The sequence below is a fragment of the Leuciscus leuciscus genome, assembly GCF_965113295.1.
Source record: "Leuciscus leuciscus genome assembly, chromosome: 5".
NCBI lineage: Eukaryota > Metazoa > Chordata > Actinopteri > Cypriniformes > Leuciscidae > Leuciscus > Leuciscus leuciscus.
Window position 1 is genome coordinate 52,903,961 of NC_138729.1, and position 27,457 is coordinate 52,931,417.

The following is a 27,457-nucleotide window of genomic DNA, read 5'->3' on the forward strand; positions in this document are numbered from 1 at the left end:
GATGCGAGTGTAAATGATTTGATCATGTTCGGTCCTGTTTTTACTGTTGTAAAATCCTTTTAACAAACAAAAGCCAGATCCGTAAAGATATCATCCTCCAGGAATCCAGGAATTTTTAAAAGAGTCTCTTCTGCTCACCAAGACTGCATTTATTTGATAAAAGAACAACAAAAAAAACCTGTAATATTGTGAAATATTATTACAGTGTAAAACAGCTGTTTTCAATGTGAATATATTCAGCATCATTGCTCCAGTCTTCAGGCTTACATGATCCTTCAGAAATCATTCTAATATGATGATTTGATGATCAAGAAACATTTATAATTATTATCAGTGTTGAAAACAGTTGTTTACACTTTTATTTCATGATGCTATGATGAATAGAAAGTTCAAAAGAACAGCATTTATCTGAGATCGAATCTTCTGTAACATTAAACATCACCGTTCAAAAGTTTGGGGTCAGTGAGAATTTTTTTTTTTTGGGGGGGAAAGAAATGAATACTTTTATTCATCAAGGATGAGTTAAACTGATCAAAAGTGACAGTAAAGACATTTATAATGTTAGAAAAGCTTCTATTTCAGATAAATGCTGTTCTTTTGAACTTTCTATTCATCAAAGCATCATGAAATAAAAGTGTAAATAACTGTTCTCTTACGAGAGGTCTCTCGTACTGCGTAAGATATCTTACGCTAGGGGAAAATCCTTTTTCCGCGAGATATTGAAGCCAAAAATTATCCTTAATTTTGTAATAATGCAAAACGCGTTGCGGCAGCATGCAGACATAGGCGAGGCAGCTCGCGCGCCTATTGGCTGCTCTGCGGCAACTGCAGCAGCCTATCGAGCGAGGCCTGGCGTGACGCCAGACCCAATGAGGGTGCTTTGCGCCCGCTGCGTCACGTCCCGCCGAAACGGGCGTGGTCTAGGCCTATAAATACCGCTCGCAGGCAGCTATTGTCTGATTTTTCATCCTTCAAGCAAAGCACACGCATCGCTGGAGCTGGAGAAGAAGCCGCGCCGTCTGAGAGAGAGGACCTTCAGCGGGACGAGTCACTGAAGTCCCTGGCCGCGCCGCCTTCCTTGCCTTCCTGCTGCGCTATCCGGCGTTATATCCTTTCTCTGCTACTGTGTTTATGTATGTGTGTGTGCTCGCCGCCGCGACACACACTCTCATTGCACTAAAAGAGCTGGGCGTCTTTTTGAAGCTCTCGCGCTCGCTGACGGCGACTGCCCTCACTGCGAGCTAGTTACTGCCTATGGTGACTCTTAGGACTCACCTGGCATCCTTCTCCGAGACTGCTCCTCTGCCCCCCCCAACCCGCAAAGCTCGCCGGTTCGCCCGCTTGCCTTGCCTGCTTGGGGGACGATACCTGTTCTCCCTCTGTTCGAGCCGCGCAAACCGCGCCGCTCACAGGGGATGTCAGGAGCGGACGGTCACGGGGCTAGCTTTCTCTCTCCCTCTGTTCGAGACGCGCAAACTGCGCCGTTCACAAGGGAGGCTGGAAGCGGACGGTCGGGGTTAGTTTTTCTTTACGTTATAAGAAAGCTACCCTGCCTCTGCGCCCCATTCATGCGTCACTCACCGGCGAAAGGAGAAAGGAGTGTTTTTAGTCCCGCCGAGGTTGGACTGACCTTCAATTTCTCATACATTTCTCAGTTCCCTGATCAGGCGACTGGAAATATCAATATTGCAGCAAACGAGCTTGTTTTAATGCAAGCGCGCCTGCAAGCAAACGCCGAAGAAAACATGTTGACGCTCTCTTATATGCTCGTGCATCTGAAAGCCTTTGTGTTCCCCCCCTGTGGCTCAGTGGCGGAATCTTGGGTTTTCCGCACGAGAGACCGGTGTTCGAATCCCGGTCTAGCAGCAGATAAATTATGCCGCCAATGCTTCGCTCTGTCAGTTCCCTGAAAGGCGACTGCAGATGTGCATTTTGCAGCCAACGAGCGCGTTGTACAACCCGCTCGCCTGCACCCAAACACCGTTTCTATGGTTTCCGTGCGTCACTGGCATAAGGAGAAAAGAGAGTGTTTCTGGTCCCGCTGCGGACGGACCGACCTCCATTTTCTCGTACATTTCTCATTCCCCTCTGAAGTTCGGGCGACTGGAAATGTCAGTATTGCAGTGAGCAAGCCTGTTGTAATACACGCATGCCTGCAAACAAACGCCAGCACGTTGACGCTCTCTGATATTACTCGCGCTAACTGAGTTACAATGTGTCTCCCCCTGTGGCCCAGTGGCCGTCTCTCAGGTTTTTGCGCGCGAGAGACCCGTGTTCGAGCCCGGGTCTACCGGCAGATAAAATTATGCCGTCAATGCTCGCTCTGTCAGTTCCCTGAAAGGCGACTGCAGATGTGTATTTTGCAGCCAACGAGCGCGTTGTACAACCCGCTCGCCTGCACCCAAACACCGTTTCTATGGTGTTCCGTGCGTCACTGGCGTAAGGAGAAAAGAGAGTTTTCTGGTCCCGCTGCGGACGGACCGACCTCCATTTCTTATACATTTCTCATTCCCCTCTGAAATTCAGGCGACTGGAAATGTCAATATTGCAGTAAACGAGCCTGTTGTAATGCACGCAGGCCTGCAATAAACGCCAGCATGTTGACGCTCTCTGTTTCTATGGCAACTTCTCGCTCGTTCAGTTCCAGTAAATGTGACTGTTCCAGTGTATTCTGCAGTAAACAAGTCGGCGACGCAGCACGCTTGCCTGCACACAAACGCCGCTTTTACGGCTACCCAGATAAATCCCATAAGAGTGAATTTTCTGGTGTCCCGGCCACGACCGATGGTGTTTTATGTGTAGAAAGAATGCCCACTGCCCAGTGCCCATCTCTACACACAAGCACAGCCCGTCACACAGGGCTCGCGCACATGAATCGACTCAGATCGCTTGCGCATCAAACGTGGTAAATGTGCCCACTACCCAGTGCCCACAAACACTACGTTATGCATGTCTCACGGTTTCTGTAAAAACGAAACCAACGTGCATTCGCTTCACTCAAGCGATCAATGTTTTCGGTGTGGTAAATGTGCCCGCTATCCCGCGCCCACATCCACGCACAGACATGACTGTTCCTACGGGACTCGCCCAGCCCTCCCCCTCTCGGTTGACCGCCGCAGAGGAGTCGAGCGCGGGTAATCTGCCCGCTGTTATCAGCGCGCCCCTGCCTCAAATGTCACGAGCGCGACGCTTGTGTTACAGCACACCGAAGCCTCTCCATCGCTGAGCGAACGGAGCACGCTTTGTATTCAACCCCTAGCTATTCATGCAGATGCATGGGCAAAGCTGCCTGGGGTTTCGAAGTGGGTGCTAAACATTATAAAAAGAGGCTATTCGCTGCAGTTTCGCCGACGCCCTCGCCTCTATACGGCGCGCGTCGAGACCACGGTAAAACAGAAGTAGCACATTTACTTCGAGCCGAAGTGGCGAAACTATTGAGCAAAGGGGCCATAGAGCCTCTCTCTCAAGTTCAGAGCGAAGGAGGGCTATACAGCAGATACTTCCTGGTACCGAAAAAAGACGGGGGTCTCATACCCATACTAGATCTAAGGCAACTGAACAGAGTGCTTGTGAAGCGACAGTTCAGGATGCTCACGACCAGAAAAATCCTCGCGCAGATTCGCCGAGGAGACTGGTTCGTGTCAATAGATCTGAAAGACGCGTATTTTCAAATACAGATAGCGTCACGTCACAGGCGATTTTTGAGATTCGCCTTCGAGGGCCAGGCATATCAGTACACAGTCCTGCCGTTCGGTTTATCCCTGGCACCCCGTACATTTACGAAGTGCATGGATGCGGCGCTCGCACCCCTCAGAATGAGGGGCGTGCAAGTACTGAACTATTTGGACGATTGGCTGATTCTAGCGCAATCTCGCTCAGTGCTCATAGAGCACACGACCATTTTACTCGATCACCTCGAGAATTTGGGTCTCAGAGTCAATTGGGCGAAGAGCTCTCTGTCCCCCAGTCAGACGATATCTTTCCTGGGCACAGAGTTGGACTCGCTGTCCATGATAGCGCGACTATCACCACAGCGCGCGGTAGACATTCAGCGCACAGCGAGCTCGTTCCGCTGCGGCGCGTCTGTCCTGCTCAAGAAATTTCAGAAGATGCTGGGTCTCATGGCCTCAGCATCATCAGTGCTCCAGCTGGGCCTGCTCCGCATGCGCCCGCTGCAGTTTTGGCTGAAAGCGTGAGTCCCACGCCAAGCGTGGGCATCCGGTCTGCTTCGCCTCAAGGTCAATCAGAAGTGCATCACAGCTCTGAAACCTTGGAGAGCAGACGACTGGTACCAATCAGGTGTAAGCCTGGGGACTTCCTCGAGGGTGAGGGTGGTGTCCACGGACGCATCCACCTCGGGATGGGGAGCGCTGCTCGAGGGCAAGACCGTTCTTCGGCTAGTGGTCAGAACGGGAGAAGCTCCTGCACATAAACTGCCTCGAAATGCTGGCAGTAGACAACGCGCTGACGCGTTTTTGTCCCCAAATAAAAGGACGCCACGTCCTGGTCCGCTCGGACAACATGTCTGTGGTGTCCTACATAAATCGCCAGGGCGGCCTCAGGTCCAGGAGCCTGTACAGGCTAGCAGAACGCCTCCTGGTATGGGCTCAGCGCAACCTGCGCTCGCTCAGAGCAGCGCACGTGCCAGGGCTCCTAAATATAGGACCAGACAGACTGTCCAGGAACAATGTTCCGGCAGGCGAATGGTCTCTACACCCACAGACAGTCCAACTGCTGTGGAAGAAATTCGGCAGAGCGGAAGTAGACCTGTTCGTGTCTCAAGAAAACGCTCACTGTCCGGAATTTACTCCAAGAGCAGGGACGCGCTGGCTCATGTATGGCCCCGCCACCTGCTCTATGCTTTTCCCCCCGTCTCTCTCCTGCCTCAGGTGATAGAGCGGATCAGGGAAGAAGGATGCTCAGTACTGCTTGTAGCACCGTTCTGGGAAAACCAACCTTGGTTCCCAGTTGTGATGCAGTTAGCGAGCACTGCCCCGTGGCCAGTGCCAGTGAGGAGAGACCTCCTCTCTCAGGCCCACGGCTCGATCTGGCATCCTCACCCGGAATTGTGGTCCCTTCATGTCTGGGCCATCAACGGGTACATGTTGAACTCCCAAAGGGAGTATTAAACACGATCACGCAGGCTAGAGCTCCGTCTACGAGACGGCTCTACTCCTCGAAATGGTCAGTGTTTTCGGGCTGGTGCACAGCCCGTGGTGTGTCACCCACAGACTGTGGAGTGACGGAGGTGCTTTCCTTCCTACAAGAGCTGTTCGATAAGGGCAGGATCCCTTCCACGCTCAAAGTTTATGTGGCGGCTATAGCAGCGTTCTCAAGGACAACGCTTGATCAGTCAATAGGAAGGAACGATTTAGTCATCCGCTTCCTTAGAGGGGCTAAAAGACTGAATCCTCCCAGACCTCCCTCAGTCCCCGTATGGGACCTTTCTACGGTACTGGAAGCCATGAAAGGTGGACCATTCGAGCCTTTACAGACGATTGATCTGAAACATCTGTCTTTCAAGACTGTGTTTCTGCTGGCTCTCGCTTCAGTGAAGCGCATAGGGGACTTACACGCGCTCTCTGTGAGCGCGGCGTGCATGGAGTTTGGGCCTAATGACTCAAAAGTTATACTCAAACCTAAGCACGGTTATGTTCCGAAATCCCTCAACACACCGTTTAGGGCGCAGGTTATCTCGCTGTCAGCCCTACCGGTCCCTGATGAGGAAAGAGACGCGGGCCTCCTTTGCCCAGTCAGGGCATTACGAACTTATGTGTCTCGCTCGTCTGTTTTCAGACAGACAGAGCAGCTCTTTGTTTCGTTTAGCGGGCGTTCTAAGGGACTAGCCGCGTCGAAACAGAGCCTATCCAGATGGATAGTTGATGCTATAGCGCTGGCATACGCCTCCAAGGGCATGCAGTGCCCGTTGGGTGTCAGAGCGCACTCCACGAGAGGCATGGCCTCTTCGTGGGCTTGGTCGAGTGGGATTGCCTTGCAAGATATTTGTACAGCGGCGGGCTGGGCCTCCCCGTCTACATTTATAAGGTTTTACAACCTAGAGGTTCCCGCCCTGCAGGCCAGGCTGCTGTCGGTCTAGTTAACCAGTATTATCTGACCTGATGCTGTCAGCTCAGAATGCTGCGTCTACTGAGCACAGCTCGATGATCGACAGTGAAAAGCAGTAGCACAAGATGTGCCTGGGCAAACTGTGTAAGACCCACATTTCCCCATCAGTTCAGGCCGTACCCCGCCCTGTCTGTATGATGAAATTCGTGTCTAAGCGACGCTGCCATATGTGGAAGAGTGCGGCTTCGCCCCTCCCTCTTCCCGGACTCCCTGTGAGTTCCCTGAGTGATTGTGCACTATATGAACCCCGGGCTTTCGCCCTTGGGTCTTTGGTATCAGATCTCAGCATGCACGGCGTTTTGCATTGGGTCCCCTAGCGTAAGATATCTTACGCAGTACGAGAAACCTCTCGTAAGAGAACGTACTCGGTTACTAACGTAACCTCGGTTCTTTCTAGAAGAGGGAACGAGTACTGCGTATCTTGCCGTGCTTGCGCACGCTCTGGTTGCTTCGATGATGAAAAACCAGATAATAGCTGCCTGCGAGCGGTATTTATAGGCCTAGACCACGCCCGTTTCGGCGGGACGTGACGCAGCGGGCGCGAAGCACCCTCATTGGGTCTGGCGTCACGCCAGGCCTCGCTCGATAGGCTGCTGCAGTTGCCGCAGAGCAGCCAATAGGCGCGCGAGCTGCCTCGCCTATGTCTGCATGCTGCCGCAACGCGTTTTGCATTATTACAAAATTAAGGATAATTTTTGGCTTCAATATCTCGCGGAAAAAGGATTTTCCCCTAGCGTAAGATATCTTACGCAGTACTCGCTCCCTCTTCTAGAGAGAACCGAGGTTACGTTAGTAACCGAGTACGTTTTCAACACTGATAATAATCATAAATGTTTCTTGATCATCAAATCATCATATTAGAATGATTTCTGAAGGATGATGTGACACTGAAGACTGGAGTAATGATGCTGGAAATTCATAAATTACACTTTACTATATATTCACATAGAAAACAGTTATTATAATTGTCATAATATTTAACAATATTACTGTTTTATTTTTGCATTTTTAAACACAGCCTTGGTGAGCAGAAGAGACTCTTTTAAAAACATTAAAAATCTTACCGATCCCAAACTTCAGATTCATGTTTGTGCTTGTGAGGAGGAATGATGCGTTTCCGGTGTGACGTCACTGATCGTCATCATTGGATCAGTTGTGTGTGTGTGTGTGTGTGTGTGTGTTTTCTGGCTCTCAGGACAGGTGCAGTTCTCTTATTTTCTGCCGGGATAAAGTCAAAGCCTGCGCTGTTATTTCTGTGTGTAATCTAATACAGTCCGAGACAATGATCAGCTCACACACTGATCCCTGATCCCGTCACACACACTCGGACCTTCATTATCTCGACAATGCAAAACATAATGATTGTTTTCCAGTACAAATCATATAAAAAATAAAGACTTGAGAATCAAAATTACTTTAAAGTCCCCCTGTGGTGTAAATCCAGCTTTTAATGTAGTTTATGTGTCTATGTGGTGTTTTTAATCTGCTTTAACCCTCTATGGTACGCATTATGATATCAGTGAGAAAAAAAATATTTGTTATGTTTTTCCTGCTTAAAATTTGACACTATAGCAATATCAATAAACATTATCATTATTTTTTTATTTATTTATTAATTATAAGTTTGTTGCCTCAAGGCAACATTGTACCACAATGGAAAAATTTTAACATTTGACATTTTCATGAAGAAAAAAAATAATATATTAATTGAAAACATCAATTTATTTAACTAAACACTTGAACAAACAGATTTATCAAGTTTTTATTGAATTACACATTTCATATTTAATAAAAAGTAACATTTATTATCCAGCTGTTGCCCTCAGGCAACATTGTACCATCGTGGAACGCAAGTACTACAAACCATTATATCATCAAGTTATCATATCAAAACATTAAAAAACATCAACACATGCTGTGTCAAGGTAAAACATTTACAATCACTATAACATTATCCTAATATGAAGGCCAGGCCTCAACAACAGCAAGATCAAACATTTGGAAGACCTCCCCGGCCGACCTAATGACCCGTGTCGGGTCCTCCAGGGGCCCGTCGGGAACCCCCCGAAATACGAGACCCCTAAAAGTCCCACTAACCCTCTATTTGTCCGATTGCCCACTATAGTAGACAAATGTCCTGTTGACCCCACCGCCGGTCTCAAGCCACGCCCCTGTCCCACTAACCCACTATTTGTCCGATTGCCCACTGTAGTGGCCAAATGTCCCGTTGACCCTCCCTGACTTGTCCCAAGCCACGCCCCCATCCCACTAACCCACTATTTGTCCGATTGCCCACTGTAGTGGCCAAATGTCCCGTTGACCCTCCCTGACTTGTCCCAAGCCATGCCCCTGTCCCATGGACCCGCTATTTGTCCAATTGCCCACTATAGTGGCCGAATGTCCTGTTCACCCTGACCGGCTCCAAGCCATGCCCCTGTCCCACTAACCCATTTGTCTGATTGCCCACTATAGTAGGCACATGTCCCGTTGACCCCCCTGACCAGTCCCAAGCCACACCCCTGTCCCACAAACCCACTATTTGTCCGATTACCCACTATAGAGGCCAAATACCCCATCGACCCCCGCTGACCACTCCCAAGCCACGCCCCTTTCCCACGAACCCACTATTTGTCCGATTACCCACTATAGTGGCCAAATGTCCCGTCGAACTATGCCAAGTTTTCAGTTTGCAAAAATACAGATACATTTAGATAATTCAAACTCTTTTCCTTACAAATAAAATATAATTGTATTCATACGTAGTATGCCTGGCATGGCCTTATGTGATTCCATTATGGTACAATGTTGCCTCGAGGCAACAAGCAGTTTTATGTAATTTCCTATGATAAATTTGATGATATATAATGTAAAGTTTTTTGAAAATACTTCTTTACTTACCAATGAAGGTGACTCTGATTTTTTGTGGCTGATTATTTGGACAGAAATTAGTGAAAAATGCCCTTTTCAGTGGAGAAAATATGGAGCCATGTGACATGTGCACGTGTGTTGAAAGAGGGAACAAAATGGACCCCTGTGGGTCATGTGACCACTCTTTTGCATTTTCTTTGGTTAGTATTTGAGTTCCCCTCCCCTTAGAGAGCATTGAACAATTACATTTTATTATGTTTTTATTAAAAAAAGCTAAAATAGACTATGTTGCCTGGAGGCAACACCGTACCATAGAGGAAAACCATGTGTCAATTCATAAGTCGACACCATTGCTGAGTATTTCCTCCTTAAAACTGCAGTGAACCAAAGACAATAGGTGTGTTGGACATCGGCTGCGGCTGGATGTAACCGATCGGCGAGAGTAGCCGCGTGCAGGCGGGGAGGAGCTGCAAACGGAGACGTGAAGTCGGACACTTTCTGGTTCCCGTAGTGACCGCTCACGTGGTGTTCGCGTACTTTACCACAGCTGCAGTGAAATAAATTTAATATTGGCCAAATAATACACAGATGTTTCAGAGACATTTTCATTCAATAGGCCTACTTTATGTACTGCTTCATACAGCGTCTGTTTAAACAAGAATAAAGTTCAACATAATTGCTACTATTAATGGAGTCTATACGTTTTTTAATCAGTTTTAATTTGATAAACATGACACAATATAACATACGACATGAAAAGAGTGTTTACTGTTATAAAAAACTGATTTGTGAGCTTTAGAGTAACTAAAGGTGTTCGAATAAACACGAAACACACGTGATCGTTGTCATGCGGTGAATCCGGCCAATCGTGGGACAGCTGTGTCGTCATCAGCCCTCCTGCAGCCCAGTGCAGTCGCTCCTGAGAAGCTGCGCTGGCTGAGTTCTCCGGCTACTCTCGAAATGCTCTCGCGGTACTTTGATGGCATATGTCACAGTCACGTGGCGTCGGCGCTGTATCAAGTCGGACAAAATTTCTAACCGGCATGCACTGCTTCAAGTCAGCCGCCGATCGGTCTGCGCAGAGCTGTATGAAGTCGAACAAGCCTAGTCTCAAACACACGCTTTGAAATCGCTGGTGTTTCTGACGTCACAAACTACCTTGTAACCAATCAGATCAACGTGTGATCGTCAACCAGTGGATCTCTGAGCTGAGTGAGTGAGTGGAGGCGGGGCTCATTTGCATATTCATAGAACCGCGCATACTAAATGAGGCAAGGGTGTCGAGTTACATTCAAGATATTTTAAGGCATAAGGAAGGAAAAAACATTTAAATATGTCATTTTATTGATCAAAGATGAGTTTTAAGGTATACAATTATTGACTACAGGGGGACTTTAAGATATCAAGTCTTGTTTTCTAAAAAAAAAAAATCAGTCAAAAATATCTGCCATGGGTCCAGTGGTGTAGTCTACGTGATACGCAGGTATACGCCGTATACCCACTAGAAAAGGCCAAGGATTTCCGTATACCCACTTAAAAAAAGCGTGAGGATACGTAACAACTTCGTTTTGTGTCAGAACTTTCACACTTTCATTCATAAATTCACCCCGTCTGTGTTTGCGAAGCGACACGGATAGAATCGCGGAATCCAGTCACGGAATTTAGCTATTTTTGAATGAATAAATCAAAAGTAGGGCTGTACAATCAATCAAATCTCGATATGGACTAGTGTCTGTGAATATTCAAGTTAAAAGAGACTGCAATAGTTCTACGCGTCTCTGGGAATGAGCGCTCAATGTGTGCTCCACACACACACACACACACACACACACACTGAAGCACGCGTGACTCACGCTCGTGGTGTTTTCGGTGTTTCACTGTATTGTTTGAGACATGATGTAGGCTACATGTGCACTTCATCGCAGAGCTGCTATGAAAGTCACTTCACGAGAATTTCATTTAATAAAACTATCGTCATTCATTCGTTTCATATACACACAGAAACTGTAATGTCTTTACGACAACCTGTCAAAATAAAAGTTCGGTATAACTTGAAGAAATTATAACAGAAATATATTACTATTGCACAGTAGAGTATACTTCAAGTAGGCCTAATAATAATAATAATAATAATAATAATAATAGTAGTAGTTTATTAAAACACACAGAAACTCAAATGTGTACAACCCACCAAAATAAAAGTTCGGTCCAACTCAAAGAAATTAGAAAGAAATTGCACAGTAAAATGTATTTTAAAATAATAATACTAATAATACAATCTATTAAAACGTTATTTTAAGGGAATATCAAAGTTTTTCAACAGTAAACAATAACACCATTTTTTTTCTTCAAAAACACCATTTCTAAAAGCAAATTTGTATTTGTATAATGTTGAAAAAATTAATTTAGAGGGAGGGGGGGGGGGGGGGGGGGTGTGAATTACAGTATACTCACTACAAAAAACTAGACTACACCACTGCATGGGTCCCTTCTCAGAGTTCTATATAGAATCCCAGGCTTCTTGAATTAATTTCAAAGAACCCCATATATGCCAAAAATAATCTGTAAAAGCAGAATAGAACTATCTTAAAGGGACAGTTCACCCAAAAATGAAAATTCTGTCATAATTTACTCATCCTCAAGTTGTTTCTGTCACATTTTGAAAACAATGTGGTTAGAATGTCATGGTGCTGCTGTATATTAGATATTCTACACATCAGGGTGTCATTATTCATGTTTTTTTTGTGTGACTGTGTTGAATTTCTTTGAATTGCAATTCAGTGAATTATTTCTGTCAATTCTTATTCACAGTTGGGTTGAATTGAAAGGAAAGTCACTGCACAATGACGAACACTAGAGGACAGCACAGGTCTCTAAACATGAGGCAAATGTCCTTTTCTTCTGAGAAACACTTGCAATCTGAAACTTACTTTCTAAAATATATGTGTTTGAATCTCTTTCTGTTTGTCCAAAGAATTTTAATGAAAAAACTTCATTCTAAATCAAGTTTATCCAGGCCTACCTCTCTCAGACACAATGTTGTTTTGCAGTGATGCATATAAAACAGAATTGTGTCACTGTTTATTCAGTGTTCCTTCTGCAATCTGACGAGATCAGGATCCGCTGGTGAAACATCTCAAGAACACGTAATTTCCTAAAAGAAGAGATGATGAAATATGATGCTGAGCATCAACATGTTCCCTCCATCCGGTAACAATACTGTAAAACGAGAACGCAACAGTAAAAGTACTGTACATTTTAAATTTAAATCAGCATTAATTAAATGAATGATGTTTAAATATGCTACTTTACAAATTAGCTAAATAATATAGCCTAATTCTTTTGTTGTTGTTGTTGTTGTTGCATTGATGTAATTTGAAGGAATATGCGGTCAGTTGTCATGAAAATAATGTTAAAACGTATTATTTATATAAATATTATATAACTAAAAGTATTTCATACCAATTAACATTCAACGTCACACATTATTGTGAAAGTCGGCTTTGCTCCCTCCCATTTCCTCCGTACTATTTGTCCTCACCCGTGCAGCTGTGCTGTATTCATCCGCGCGCCGGTTTACAGCAGCGGTGCTGTTGCTGAATGTGCTGTAATGTGTGTCCTTCCGCAGAGCCGGTGAGCCTCCGCCGCAGCACGCGCGTCTGACGGCCCGCTCAAACCAGCGATTTGTTTCCTTTTGTGTTATAAATCTGTTTATTTGTAATCGGAATACTTTTATTTGTCGTTTCTGGTGTGTTCTGAGTGGTGGCGTTTGTGTTTTATTCGGCTAGTCATGGCTGACATCGACAAACTCAACATAGACAGCATCATTCAGCGCCTTCTCGAGGGTAAGTTTCACATCAAGCAACGGCTAACATTCTAACAATGAGGTAAATAATTACAGAATCGTTGTTATTGTAGTATATGAATATGTTTATGTCTGATTAGTCAGCTATCTGGCTCGTATTTAGAGCTGTCGAGCTGAGCTAACAGGGTTAGCTGAGCGTTAGCTCCTCATTGACATCAGTGGCTGTGTGTCAAATACACACAATGTACAGTGAGTGTCTGTAACGCTAGCTCTCTGCATAGACGACACTTATGGCGAATTTGGAGTTATGAATATTTTCAGAATTATGCCATAAAACTCAGTCTATATAGGCAGTCACTGTGGTTTGAGCCAGTACGTGTTGTGTTAATATTAGTTCGCCCCAAAAAATGTAATGATACTGTCATCATTTACTCACCCTCAAATCTTCCAGACCTGTATGAGTTTCTTTCTTCTGTTGAACACAAAAGAAGATATTATGAAGAATATGGGAATCCAAACAACATTGACTTCCATTGTATGGAAGAAACAAAAGTACTATGCAAGTAACTTACAGCAACTTTTTGGTCACAAATATTCTTCAAAATATCTTCCTTTGTGTTCAACAGAAGAAAGATATTTATACAGGTTTTAAACAACTTGAGTGCGAGTAAATGACTTGGTGAACTCCCTTTAAGGCATCATTAAATACAGAAAGATGCTATACATTACTGATAAAGTGATATTAAACAGATTTGACGATGTAGACACACTGTTTATCAGAGTCATTTGGTCTCTGAAAAGTCATTTCCAGGCCTAAGTTCATGTGTTTTTGCTAGTTTAGTTCAGCTGTAATTGCTCTTTGAGAGTGTAATCTTAAAAACTAAACTCAGCCATCATATCGGGATATAAAATGATAATAAGAACATTATAATTGTGTGTTTGAGACGTGGATCTTAATGATGGAACTTGTTTTTGTAATTAGTCTCTCAAAAATTATATAACATTTGGATTTAGATTTATCGTTCAATATATCGGTTATCGGCTCTCAAATATAAAGAATTATTGGTTATCGGTATCGGCCAAATTTGCATCCCTGGTAATCTCTTGTAAAATGACTTTAAACGACTCTTTATGCAATAATCACAAACATCTGGAGAATTTATTTAGTGAAAAACAGTTTAAATATCTCAAATGTGACCCTGGACCACAAAATCAGTCTTATGTGTATTTTTTTTTAAATTGAGATTTATACATCATCTGAAAGCTGAATACATAATCTTTCCATTGATATTAGGTTTGTTAGGATATGACAACATTTGGCCAAGATACAACTATTTGAAAATCTGGAAACTGAGGGTGCAGAAAAATCGAAATATTGAGAAAATCGCCTTTAAAGTTGTCCATTTCTATAGGCGATTGTGCTGCATCCACTCACAAAAATATATTTTTTATATATTTAAGGTGGGAAATTTACTAAATATCTTCATGGATCATGATCTTTACTTAATATCCTGATGATTTTTGGCATAAAAGAAAAATCGATAATTTTTACCCATACAATGTTTTGTTGGCTATTGCCACAAATATACCCGTGCTACTTAAGACTGGTTTTGTGATCCAGGGTCACAAATGACTAATTCCAAAATTCCACTCTCGAGTTCTGTATTATATTTTGTTTCTATTGCAAGTCTAGGCTTATATTTTTATTATACAACCGTTTCATAATGTTATGGCTTTATTGTGTGCAATGCATTATAATAAAGCAGTAAATACAATGAATCAGCGAGTGAACCCTGTGATTATGTAATAACGCTATTGTTTTATTGTATACAGTACAATACTTGATTCATGAAAATATGTATTTACATAACACTACTCACTGCTTATGCTTTTGCTTTATATCAATCAGGAAACACTTTTGTCCTCTTGGGATTTTTTTTCATGCAGAACAAAAAAGCTGTGAAATTGGTGGAAAGATTATTTTTACTGATTATAAACATTGTTTTGCATGAGTTTTTGACATTGTAAAATGGAAATGTTGTTCATAATTATAATTTAACACACAAACATGGATTTTCATAATTCACCTGCATTAAAGAATAGAACATGCACACCTTGAGTCATGCAAATCAATCATATTAAAGCAGTAATAATAATCCTCCTAATATAATCTTATTTTGATCGCACTAATAATAAAAAGTCACGTGTAATTGGAGTGAATTGTTCAAATATGATTGATATTTAGGCTAATTTGGATTGTAAGGGCTGGTTTAAACCATATCTAATACATTTGATAAGTATACATTTGATTGGATTGATTGTTTTTTTTTACTCTTTGAGAAATGTCACTGCTTATTAAAAGTGCGAGTGAGTTATGTATAGGACTATAGTGCTTATTCTGAAATATGAATACAGATTTATGCTCTTTACAGGTATGCACATATAGGCTAACATTCATCTTGTATCCTACAGTTATTCACCATGGCTATGTAATTATGTGTTATATTGTTTTTATTTTGTTCTAATTATCGCTCGCTGTGAAATTTGGACATAAAGACCATGAAATATTGTTTCTGTCTCTGAGCAAGATGACGCATGGCATACAATTCTGCTAATAATCCCAAATAATATGTTCATATTTAATATTTCCTACATAATTACATATAGAAATTCTTTGTGCATCTTAATGATGTTATATCGCTTATGCCATGCGAATTAACCATGAACATTGCAGTTCACGTCTGCAGTAACAATTGATTCACACACATGAAACTAAACTTTTACGAACAAGTCATGACGTGTCACTTTACAGCAACTTTTTAAAAACTTTAAAATGCTAAAGTACCAATAATTACGAATAATTTTAAGTCTAATTCAATACTGAAAATATATTTTTTTTTAAATAAAATATGAGTAGATTTTCAAATGCTACATAAATACTTGGGATGCACGATATATCAGTATATATCAGTATATATTAGGGGTGGCACGGTTCGGTTCGTATCACGGTTTTAGGGTCACGGTTTTCGGTTCTGTACGGTTTTTGTTGTTATTTTTTCTTTTAATCTTTAACACTCCAAAGATTTACTTCAGCATATGATATATAGCTTAATTATCTAATTATTAATTTATTTATTTCATAAATGGTGCGTGTTTGCAAAACGCAGCTTCTCATTTCCCGAAGTAATATAGTGAGTGAGTGAGAGCGGTTACTGTGAGGAAACTTTCAGTGGCCCTGGAGGTCCATCCATCTGTAGTGAGAGCTACGTGGGCTGTGTTGGACAGTTCTTTGTCAATTTCTCCTCGTGTCTCCTCATCATAGGCGTAATTTGCGGGTGGGACATGTTCCCACCACTTTTTGCCAGGGTCGATACTATCTCGCAGCACGGATGTACCAATACAAATAAATAAAACATCTCCAGTTAACTAGCAAAGTATTCGTTTCGTTCGTTTGTTAAATAAGAAGCAATCTAGCGCTGAAATGTGTTTTTTTTTAATCAAGTGATCAAAGTGCTCATTGGCGCTGATACAGTGTTCTCTTGTGGCTCTTCACTCGGATGCGCGCTTCAATCCGTTGAGGAGACTCTACTCTATTCGTTCCGGTGGAATCACAATACAAAATTCACACAAATCTGTCCCTGCTTGATATACAACCACTGATAAACATAATCAGTTTTGATGAAAAAGAAAAATATATACGAGTGCGGATTAGATCTCAGAACCTATGACACGCTTGGCAAAAGTTCTGCAACTGGACCATTAAAGTACATACGTGAAACAGTCGATCTATGTATTTATTCACGTGAAAAAACAACATGAGTAGATCTCATTAAATGTCTAAGTAAACCCAGTGTACTATTTAAATCAATTGCTGGACATCGTAATGTTATTATACATACGTCTGATTTATGATTTAGCATTGTGTTAGCATGGGCACGAGGCTACATTGCGCGTGCGTCGAACCGCAACTGGTGGTGGTTGAGGAGAGATCCCCTGATATGATTGTAAAGCGCTTTGGGTGTACAGTAGTACATATGAAAGCGCTATATAAATGCCTCATTCATTCATTCATTCATTCGAACCGTGCGAACCGTGCGACGCACACACGCTCCGAACCGAGACAAGCGAACCGAACGGTTCGGATGTTTTTTCATGTACCGTGCCACCCCTAGTAGTGTTGTCACGGTACCAAAATTTCAGTATTCGGTACCGATACCAGTGAAAATCCCCGGTTCTCAGTACCAATTTCGGTACCAAAGCTTAATTTAGATTAAATTTACATAATTATATTAAAGTGTATATCACAAAGATGGAAACTGTAGTATTAAAAACACTTTACAATAAGATTCCATTTGTTAGATTACATTAGATAAAATGACCTAACAAAAAAAACAATAGTTATATACTGTCGCAATTATTCTCTTTTAGGGGTTAATTTAAAAATACATTTTTAAAACCAAAAGTTAACATTATTTCTGTTAACATTATTTAATGCACAATGACTGAAGTGAACAAACATGACCAATCAAGTGTTTTGTATTAAATAACATTCACAAACATTAATTAATTTTGTAAAAATATATTGTTCACTCAATGTGTTATGTTAGATAACGCATTAAGTGATGTTAATGAATGGTATCTTATTGTAGCATTACCAAACTATACAGGAGATAAAATATGTTTTATTTGACTTGACTATACTTTTATTTAATCCAAAACTGTATTCATATTTAACTTTAAAAGGGCTTTTTAAACCTGCTAAGAGTTATCCAGCCAAGAATAAGACTAGAACTGCTTTTCTGACGGACTGATATTAATGACGGCTTTTTATTTCTCATCTCCATAAATATATCTAGTAGTAAAGCTAATGCAAGGGCTAGAAATCAATTAATAGGCCTATGTCACACTTCCTCGTCGTCATGGAGAGCGCAGTTCGCACAAGCGTTTGTACTCCCGTGGCGTCTGTCGTTGCTATACATCCGTGAACGCACATGGAAAAGCGAGCGCGCCGCTTCTATTATGAGCGCGCTTGCCTCGCGCCATTTGAAATAACGTATCTGCACGCGCAAAAACATCAGCACCACATCAGCAGCAGCACCGCCGATCGCCATCAGCGCTTTTATGAGGAGGACGCAACTGCACGCGCTTCGGGCATGCACGCGCATCAAGTACCGGGTTTGAGAAAACCTGGTACCGTGACGTTTAAAAAAAAATGAGTACCGAAGTACCGGGTCTTTTGACAACACTAACCCCTAGTATATATCAATATCGGCCGATATGTGTTCATTTTTAATGATTTTGTTATCGGCCCGATAATAATATTTGGCCGATATATTAAAGCTGATAAATAATGTATTATGTCCTTCATGATGGTTTTGAAGTGCTTGAAATATGATTGAAATCACAAAAAGGAAAATACAGTTCAGTGCAACATGTGCAGCGCAAGTCTGTCATATCGGCTACATAACATTATCATGAGAACATTATAATTGTGTGTTTGAGACGTGGATTTTACTGGTGAGACTTTTGTTTTTGTAATCAGGCTATTAAAAATTCTATAAAAATGTAGATTTATCGGCCGATATATCGGTTATCGGCTTCCAAATATAAAAAATGTATCAGTATCGGCCAAAATGTTCATATCGGTGCATCTCTAACGTAAGATTTACAGGGTGAATCCTTGAAAGTTTGTGAATCTTGAATTTTGTTTTGTGCAAGAAGTTTTCTGGATAAAATTCCGTATGATTCCCTCCGCTCCGCTGATGTGTTACTTCACCAACACTGCGTGGCCTATACGCACTAGCTCGCCTGATTTACGTACATTCAGTGTTTCCCGCGTGAGGTACTGTGTGTGTTGTGTGTTTCCCTGACGTTCACACTCGCACAAAACTACTGCGATGGAACCTCAACGTTTGTTGTTGGACACAATAAGTGTGTCCTCACATTAAGTCCTTGAGTTTGAGGGTGTTGGACCTGGAAAGTCCTTGACTTTGAAGCTACCCGAGGTGTGGGAACCCTGGGTTTAGTCCACGCCTGGATGTGTGCTAGCTCTACGCAGGGTTACTGCAGCATTATGGCCATCCAGCTGGTACATGTTCCTTAGAAACCTCTCCCTGTTTTTTCCACCTCGTCAGGGTTTGTACGGCACCAGACGCTCCGCCTGCATGTTTATTGCTATACAGCCTTAGAAACGTGGCGGTGTGTTATAACTGCACCTATATGTGCTCGCGCCGCTCAGTGCTAATGCTGCTGTTCCCTTGGCAGCGTCTCCGTTACATAACGCCCGGTGTGCTGCCAGGACCCGCCTCGTGTGCTCATCATGGGTGGGGAACTCGAGTTCTCCTCCGTCATGAACTGAAGTGTTCAGGATGAAGAGTAGTTCCTCTTCGCACTCATCCCACACCTGATCATGTGCTTTTATTACTTTAGTGTATTCTGTTCAGTGTAGTTTGCAGGAAATGCACAGAATTTGTAGTCTAGTCAGTCAGTTTTTTTTTTATTACACATTTTGCACATTTACAGCTCAAGAAATGAAACATGCACTTACAAAAGAAAGAGAAGAATCTATTTTATTTTTTTATTGTAATTATGCAAACACATAATGTGACACTAAACAAAAAATAAACAGAACAAATAAACTAACAACCAACATAAGACAATTCTGATAAGTATCAGTAACAGATATAACAATAGAAAAATCCATAAATAATAACAACAATAAACTAGTTTTATTAAGATTGGGCTTTAGGAGGAGAGAAGGATTTAAAATGGAAATGGAACTAAAATTGAGAATATTTTGCCATAAGTTTTCCATTTTTCCTACTTTGTTTTTTTTGAAGTACTTGTCACAAAATCATGAAGATTTACATTTCTTTGATTTACCATGTGTGAATGTGATATTTACCCACCAACATTTTTGTACTAACATTGGTATTTAGATCAGAAACATATTTAATAATCAAATGTAAAATAACTGCATAGGCTTACTGTATACATTTAATATAGATTAATGCTTATTAAAGCTACTGAAGTGATTCACTCAAGAACAGTGAGTGATTTTGCGTGTCGTTGGTTGTTTGATCATTAGTGGACGACTGCAGCAGGTTTATTAGGCTGCTGTCCCTTTAAGAGCTGTTTTACCTTCGATTAAAATAATTACTAAATTGAATAATTGCACAGCCTTACCATAAAGATGCTTCTCCACTAGGGCTGTCACTATATATCGCAATACAAAAATGCAACTATGTATCGTGGATAGTATCAGTGACGATATGTATCGTGGATAAGTTCACCCACGTGTGAGAAAAAATTCAAGTTTTCAAAGTTTTAGTGTCAGTACTACATTAAACTACTATATATAATGTATAATAATGCAGTGGGGGAATATTTGTGTAAAAAGTGTCCTACATTATTTTAAATATATCTAGTCAGTGAAAGAGCACAAGCATGTTCGTCTAAAATAATTCAGTATTTTCATCTTCAGAATCATGAATATTGTTATTCTGGCGTCTCTATTGTCCTGTGCTTTGGGTTTCAGCACCAAGTCCAAAAGCCGATTCATTTACACACACAATGTTATACCAAATTTAGCTTTTAAATCAACAGTGCATTTTCCCATTGCAATAATATGGTTTCGTGAGTTCAGTATCGGGATGTGTATCGCATCGTGACATCAGGGTATCGTTACATCACTAGTCATCACAGTATCTCAGAAAGCTGCTCTGTAGTCGTTTAACTTGTGAGTTAACTTGTGTTTGTGTAAGTGTGTGTGTTGGAAGGTGCAGTTTGGAATGTGTGTGTCATTCCAGGGAGGGACACATGCAACACTTCCCGTTCACATTCATGAAATAAACGTATATTATATCATAATATATAATCTTTGGGCTTCATTGATTGTAAAGCTCAAAACTCAGTGGCTTTGCTCCACATTGAGTGTGTTTTAATCACTCTGAAGTGTTTTCCAGATCCGGCAGGCGAATGTTCAGCTGTGTTTTCTCTGTAGTGGAGCTGCTGTGAGGAACAGTTGGAGGAACAGTGAATCAGAGTCTCGTACTAGCACCGTCACCATGGCCTTAATCCTCCTGATGTGTTGGGGAAGATGCTTTCAAGCTTTTTTTTTAAGGGAGCAATTTGTTTTTTTAATACATAACTAGCAGATTATATAATTTAACAATTCAGAGCAGTGTTTGTCTGTCAGCAAAACAATGAGGATCTCAGTTAAGGTTGACGGCATTATACTTGAAAACAAAAGACGAATGACAATACTATAAAAAAAAAAACTCCATTATATTTTACATAACTCAATCTATCAGTATTTAAAGGGACAGTTCACTCAAAAATGAAAGTTCTGTCTTTTTTTTCCGTATCACATATTTTAGTAATCATCAAAAATTAGGCATCATGCGAAAGCTTATGAACTCAAAATTCTTCCTGTGCCAAACCATTTTGAAATTGGATGTTGCGTAACCATGGTAACGGTACTTTAAATTCTTTTAGCAGGCTCCTCCCCTAGTGGGGGCGGTGTCAGGTTTCATGTTAGAAAAATTTATTTGAACTACTTTATAATCTCAACTATTATAATCTTTACGAAACATGTATCATCGGAAAGGTCAGAGTCTCAAGGTTCCATATTTATCGTTTTCCATATTTTGTGATAGAAGTGATTTTTTTCGGACAGAAACGTATTATTTTGTTACAGGAGAATACATAAAAAAATCTGTGGAATGTGGACGACACCTTGTGGCTGTTTTTGGTACAGCGCCTTAACAAAAACTTCAATTTTTGTGATATCAACTTCAAATTTGGAACACAACTTGGTTAGATATATGGCTTTGATTTTAGAGTAAAAATGATTTTGTAAAATATATAATTTTTTTTTTTTTTTAGCACAGTACATTTGATTTACAGTAAATTTAAACTTCCATAACTTTTTCAAACCTTCATTTTTTGAAGTGCTTTCACTTTACGAGTGTTTTCTTCAAAACAAGACCAAACATATATTATATTGCAGAGCATTCTTGAATTACAACCATTTAAGTTTGGATAGTGCATTTTCACATCTGTTATCAAAAAGGGTGGTGACAGTTAAGGGGTTAAAAAAGGTTCATATAAACGATGCTCTGAAATCAAATATGTCGCTCATGGTGCAGATTTTGCCGTCATGACTTTTTGTTTACTATACGCACGAGAACCGGTTGTGTGTGACGTCGTGGCGTTTTCATTATTAGTGAACGATTCCTTTGAGAAAGTTCCAGCTAACGGTGATGAAGAGACTTGACATCATCTCGTGAATAGCGTCTCTCAGCACTCGTTAAAAGAGCCCATTGCTGATTGTTGTGGCTGCTATTATAACTCTTACAGCCCTGTTGTGTGGAGTGTGTGTCAGGCAGTCCTTCGTCTATGTGTGTGTGTGTGTGTGTGTGAGAGAGAAAGAGACTGACAGACACAGAGAGAGAGAGAGAGTGTGTTTGTTTGTGTGTGTGTCAGGGTTCGTTCTCATGTAATGAGATTATGCAGGCGGCCAGTGGAAACTCATACGGTGTAAATGACTCATTTATTCCTCTTCTATACCTGTGTGTGTGTGTGTGTGTGTGTGTGTGTGTGTGTGTGTGTGTACACTTCCGGGTACGATTTTTAATGTTTTTAAAAGAAGTCTCTTCTGCTCACCAAGCCTACATTTATTTAATAAAAAAATACAAAAAAAACCCTGTAACATTGTGAAATATTATTACAATTTAAAATAATTGTTTTCTATCTGAATATCTAGTAAAGTGTAATTTATTTCTGTGATCAAAGCTGAATTTTCAGCATCATTACTCCAGTCTTCAGTGTCACATGATCCTTCACAAATCACTCTAATATGATGATTTGATGCTCAAGAAACATATTTTCAGGATTTCATTTATTTGAAATAGAATTTTTGTAACATTATAAATGTCTTTACTATAACTTTTGATCAATTTAATGCATCCTTGATGAATAAAAGTACTAATTTATTTGATTTCTTTTCCCCCCAAAATAAATTTTTTAATTCGTACTGACCCCAAACTTTTGAACACTAGTATATATATAGTTAATTTAATATTTTTTTAAAAGTTATGTTTAAATGTTTGACTGTAGTTTGGGAAACCCTACTGTTTCTAAATGTACATCACCACAATTCATACATCCCGGTAATTTTGTAATATTTTGTATCATAGAATCTCTATGCTTTATGCTATTTGTGCTGGTTATTCAGTGGAAAATTATTTTGATACTAAATAGCGATTTCTGCACGGTATGTTCCGTCCTCCCACTCTTCCCTAACTCCCAGTAACCAGCAAAACAAGCTTCAGTGGAGAGCTGTGTGCCAGTTGCTCAAAACACGGGGTAAAAATAGAAAAGCTGGGCAGTAACAGGCCCGGCTTTGACCGTTCCCCGAGCGCTATAAAAACCAGATCTGAAATCTGCCCACATTGCAAAGCAGGAAAGCGTTGAAACAGGGATGATCCGTGTGTTTCCGGGACAGACTGCTTTACACATTAGGGATGAGTCCTGTTGGACGCTTTGATCCCGTGCAAGTAGGGCACGTTTGCAGACGAGACGTGATGCTATATAACCTAATTCCCCTCCCAGTGCCACTGGGTTGCAGTGGATCACAGAAATGCCACGATTATCTACATAATGCCTCAGTTTTTCCTGCAAGCTCATGTAGTTTGTCTGGGCTTGGGTTTGCAACACTGGAGGCGATTGCTCAACTAACATCGATGATGACGCCTGCTGTGTTACTGAAGGGTTGGCTGTTTATCAAACATGCTCTGATGAACTGAGTTAGGGCTGTGAAATGGTTAGTCGTGATTAATCGTCAAAAAAATGTGTGTACTGTGTATAATTATTTTGTATATATAAATACACAAACATGCATGTATATATTTAAGAGAAATGTGTTATCTTATATATAAAATATTTACATTTATATATATATAATATAAATTATATATAAATATATATACAGTATATACATGCAAATATTCCTTAAATATATACATGCATGTGTGTGTGTGTATATGTATATATATATATATACAAAATAATTATACACCGCACACACACACACACACATCATGTGTAAACAAACTTTTATTTCGGATGTGATTAATAGTTTCTCAGCCCTAAATTGAATTGTTCACATCTATGGTTTTATCTTACAGCTGTAGTCCGTACTGGAGTTATTATTGTTGACTAAACCCATAAAAGAACGTTTTTGTTACTTGAAATAACGTTAACAGGATTTAAAAAAAAATTTAATCTATTTGCCAAAGTAACATTTTTGTTTAGTTTAACTTGAAGCTCTAAAATAACTAAAACTGAAAAAACCATTAATAAAAGCTATATAGACACACACACACACATATACAGTGCCCTCCACAATTATTGAACCCCCTGGTAAATATGATCAAAATGGGCTGTAAAAAATAAATCTGCATCGATTATCCTTGTGATCTTTCATTCAAAAAATGTGCAAAATTCTAACCTTTCATTGAAGTAAAAGAATTGAAAGTGGGGGGAAAATCACATTATGAAATAAATGTTTTTCTCCAAAACACGTTGGCCACAATTATTGAAACCCTTTTATTAAATACTTTTTGCAATCTCCTTTTGCCAAGATAACAGCTCTGAGTCTTCTCCTATAATGCCTGATGAGTTTGGAGAATAACTGACAAGAGATCAGAGACCATTCCTCCACACAGAATCTCTCCAGATCCTTCAGATTCCCAGGTCCATGTTGGTGCTTCTTCTCTTCAGTTCACCCCACTCATCAGGTCAGGGGACTGGGACGGTCATGGCAGAAGCTTCATTTTGTGCTCCACAACAAATTTTTGTTTTGATTTTGATGTTTGTTTTGGATCGTTGTCCTGATGGAAGATCCAACCACGGCCCATTATAAGATTTCTAGCAGAAGGCGTCAGGTTTTGATTTTTTATCTGTTGATATTTGATAGAATCCACAATGCCATGTATCTGAACAAGAAGTCCAGGACCTCCAGCAGAAAAATATGCCCACAACATTAAAGATCCAATGGTATATTAAATTGTACACATGGGGTACTTTTTATCCTTGTGTTCACCAAACCCATCTAGTGTGTTTGCTGCCAAAAAGCTCTGTTTTAGTCTCATCTGACCACAGAACCCTGTGTTGTTTGAAGATCCAGTCGTGTCTGACAATTAAATTTGCTGGAATTTGTTTTTGGATGAGCGAGGAGGTTTTTTTTTTAAACCCTCCCAAACAACATGTGGGGATGTAGGGGTTGTTTGATAAATTTTTTTTTTAGGCTTTCTGACCCTAAGACTCAACTAATCTCTGCAATTCTCCATCTGTGATCCTTGGAGAGTCTTTGGCCACTCAAACTTTCATACTCGCCGTGCATTAAGACAGTATAGACACACGTCCTTTTCCTGGCAGATTCATAACATCTTTAGTTGGTTATAACTTCTTAATTATTGCCCTGATGGTCAAAATGGGGATTTTCAATTCTTTAGCTATTGTCTTACAGCCACTTTCTAGTTTGTGATGCTCAACAATCTTTTGCTACGCATCAGAACTGTATTCTGTGGTTTTACTCATTGTGATGGATGATTAAGGGGATTTGGCCTTTGTGTTTCCTCATATTTAAACTCCTGTGAAACACGAAGTCATAGCTGGACAGTTTCATGTTCCTAGTCACCCTGGTGTACTAAAAAAGGTAAATATTAATGGGAATATACTTCAGAGATATTTTACTCGTAAAAAATTCTAGGGGTTTCAATAATTGTGGCCAACATGTTTTGGAGAAAAACATTTATTTCATAATGTGATTTCCCCCCACTTTCAATTCTTTTACTTCAATGAAAGGTTAGAATTTTGCACATTTTTTGAATGAAAGATCACAAGGATAATCGATGCAGATTTATTTTTTACAGCCAATTTTGATCATATTTACCAGGGGGTTCAATAATTGTGGAGGGCACTGTATATATATAAGTAAGGGATAATGTATAGCGAGGCGGTTGTTATAGCGAATAACACCCCCGAGAGGCTGAATGGGACCCCGATGCGAAGCGGAGCTATAACAACCGCCTCGCAATACATTATCCCGCTTATTACATGGCTACCTACAAAATAAATGAATAATTTGACACAAAATATTGATTTAAAAAATAGTTTATTGATTTAAAAACGATTATATTGCTTCCGCTAAAGAAAATAGTCCGTTCCGCGTCCATAGCAACGCTCTGTTTTTCATGGCAACGGTGTGTTATACTTCGCACCGGTCTGTTATCCAAATTGAATATGAATTCAACCAAGCCATGTAATAAATATATATAAACTGATAAAAATCACAAAAACAACAAAAATGTAAAAATAAAAAGGTATTATAAAAACTATAATAGTATTTAAATGATACTAAAATTACACTAATGTGTGCAAGGGAAACTGTTAAAACAACATCAGATGCAGTCCAGTCTTTTTCAACACTGAGTGTAATAAACATAATCTAGGGATGCACCGATATGAACATTTCATCAAACACATTTTCTTATCAGACTGATAACGATAATATAAAAAATGAACCGATATCGGCCGACATATCGTGCATCCCTAACATAATCACTATTACATAATCGTTTATTGCTTTATCTTTATGTATTTCTCCAGTCGAGAGGGTCGAAGAGCGAACTTCTACTCTGGTTAACTCTGTGTGTGTGTGTGTGTGTGTGTGTGTGTGTGTGTTTGCAGTGAGAGGATCGAAGCCTGGCAAGAACGTCCAGCTTCAGGAGAACGAGATTCGTGGATTGTGCCTGAAATCCCGTGAGATCTTCCTCAGCCAGCCGATCCTCCTGGAGTTGGAAGCGCCGCTGAAGATCTGCGGTGAGTAACATTATGTAATTGTAAAACATAAATGTAACAATGTAATTGTCTGGTTAGATGAGCAGTCGTTTCTCACACATGTAATCACTTTGATTGCAGTTACATCATGTCATTAAAGGAGTAGTTCACTTCAGAATTAAAGTCTCCTGATTATTTACTTTTCCCAACGGGATCCAAGATGTTCATGTCTTTCTTTCTTCAGTGGAAAAGAAATGAAGGTTTTTGAGGAAAACATCCCTCATTTCCTCCATATAGTGACTTCAATGGGGTCCAACGGGTCGAAGGTCCAGATGTGAGTTTCAGTGCAGCTTCAAAGTCTCGACACGATCCAGTCGAGGAATAAGAGTCTTATCTAGACAAACCAGCCGACATTTTATAACAAATAATAACATTTATATACTTTTAACCACACATGCTCGTCTAACACTAGCTGTGATGCGACACACATTAAGTAATCAGGTTAAAAGGTCACGCGTCAAACCTACCCATAGGCAGAAGAACCGACCCAGTGTTTACAAAGCCAACGTGCAAAGACTTAGTCAAACTGCATTTGCAAAATAAATAAATAAAAGGTAAAACAACGATGTCGGACGATTTAGAAGTTGGAGGAGAAAACGAGATGGAGTTTTTCTCCCTATCCTACATTTATGAGCCGGAGCACGCGTGACCTTTTAACCTGATTACGTAATGTGTGGCGCATCACAGCTAGTGTTAGACCAGCATTAGTGGTTAAAAAGTATATAAATGTTTATTTTGTTCTAAAATGTCAGC

At 40.7% G+C, this 27,457-nt stretch overlaps 1 protein-coding gene across 1 annotated transcript in view; it reads left to right on the forward strand.

The window, feature by feature from the left end:
• Positions 1–12,598: 12,598 nt before the first annotated feature.
• The window catches only part of ppp1cc (protein phosphatase 1, catalytic subunit, gamma isozyme), a 32,519-nt gene continuing 17,660 nt past the window's right edge, over positions 12,599–27,457 (forward strand). The window contains exons 1-2 of the mRNA XM_082171299.1: positions 12,599–12,839; positions 26,555–26,686. Of these exons, the coding sequence (XP_082027425.1) occupies positions 12,785–12,839; positions 26,555–26,686 (187 nt within the window). The 5' untranslated portion in view covers positions 12,599–12,784. The remainder of the gene's footprint in view (positions 12,840–26,554; positions 26,687–27,457) is intronic.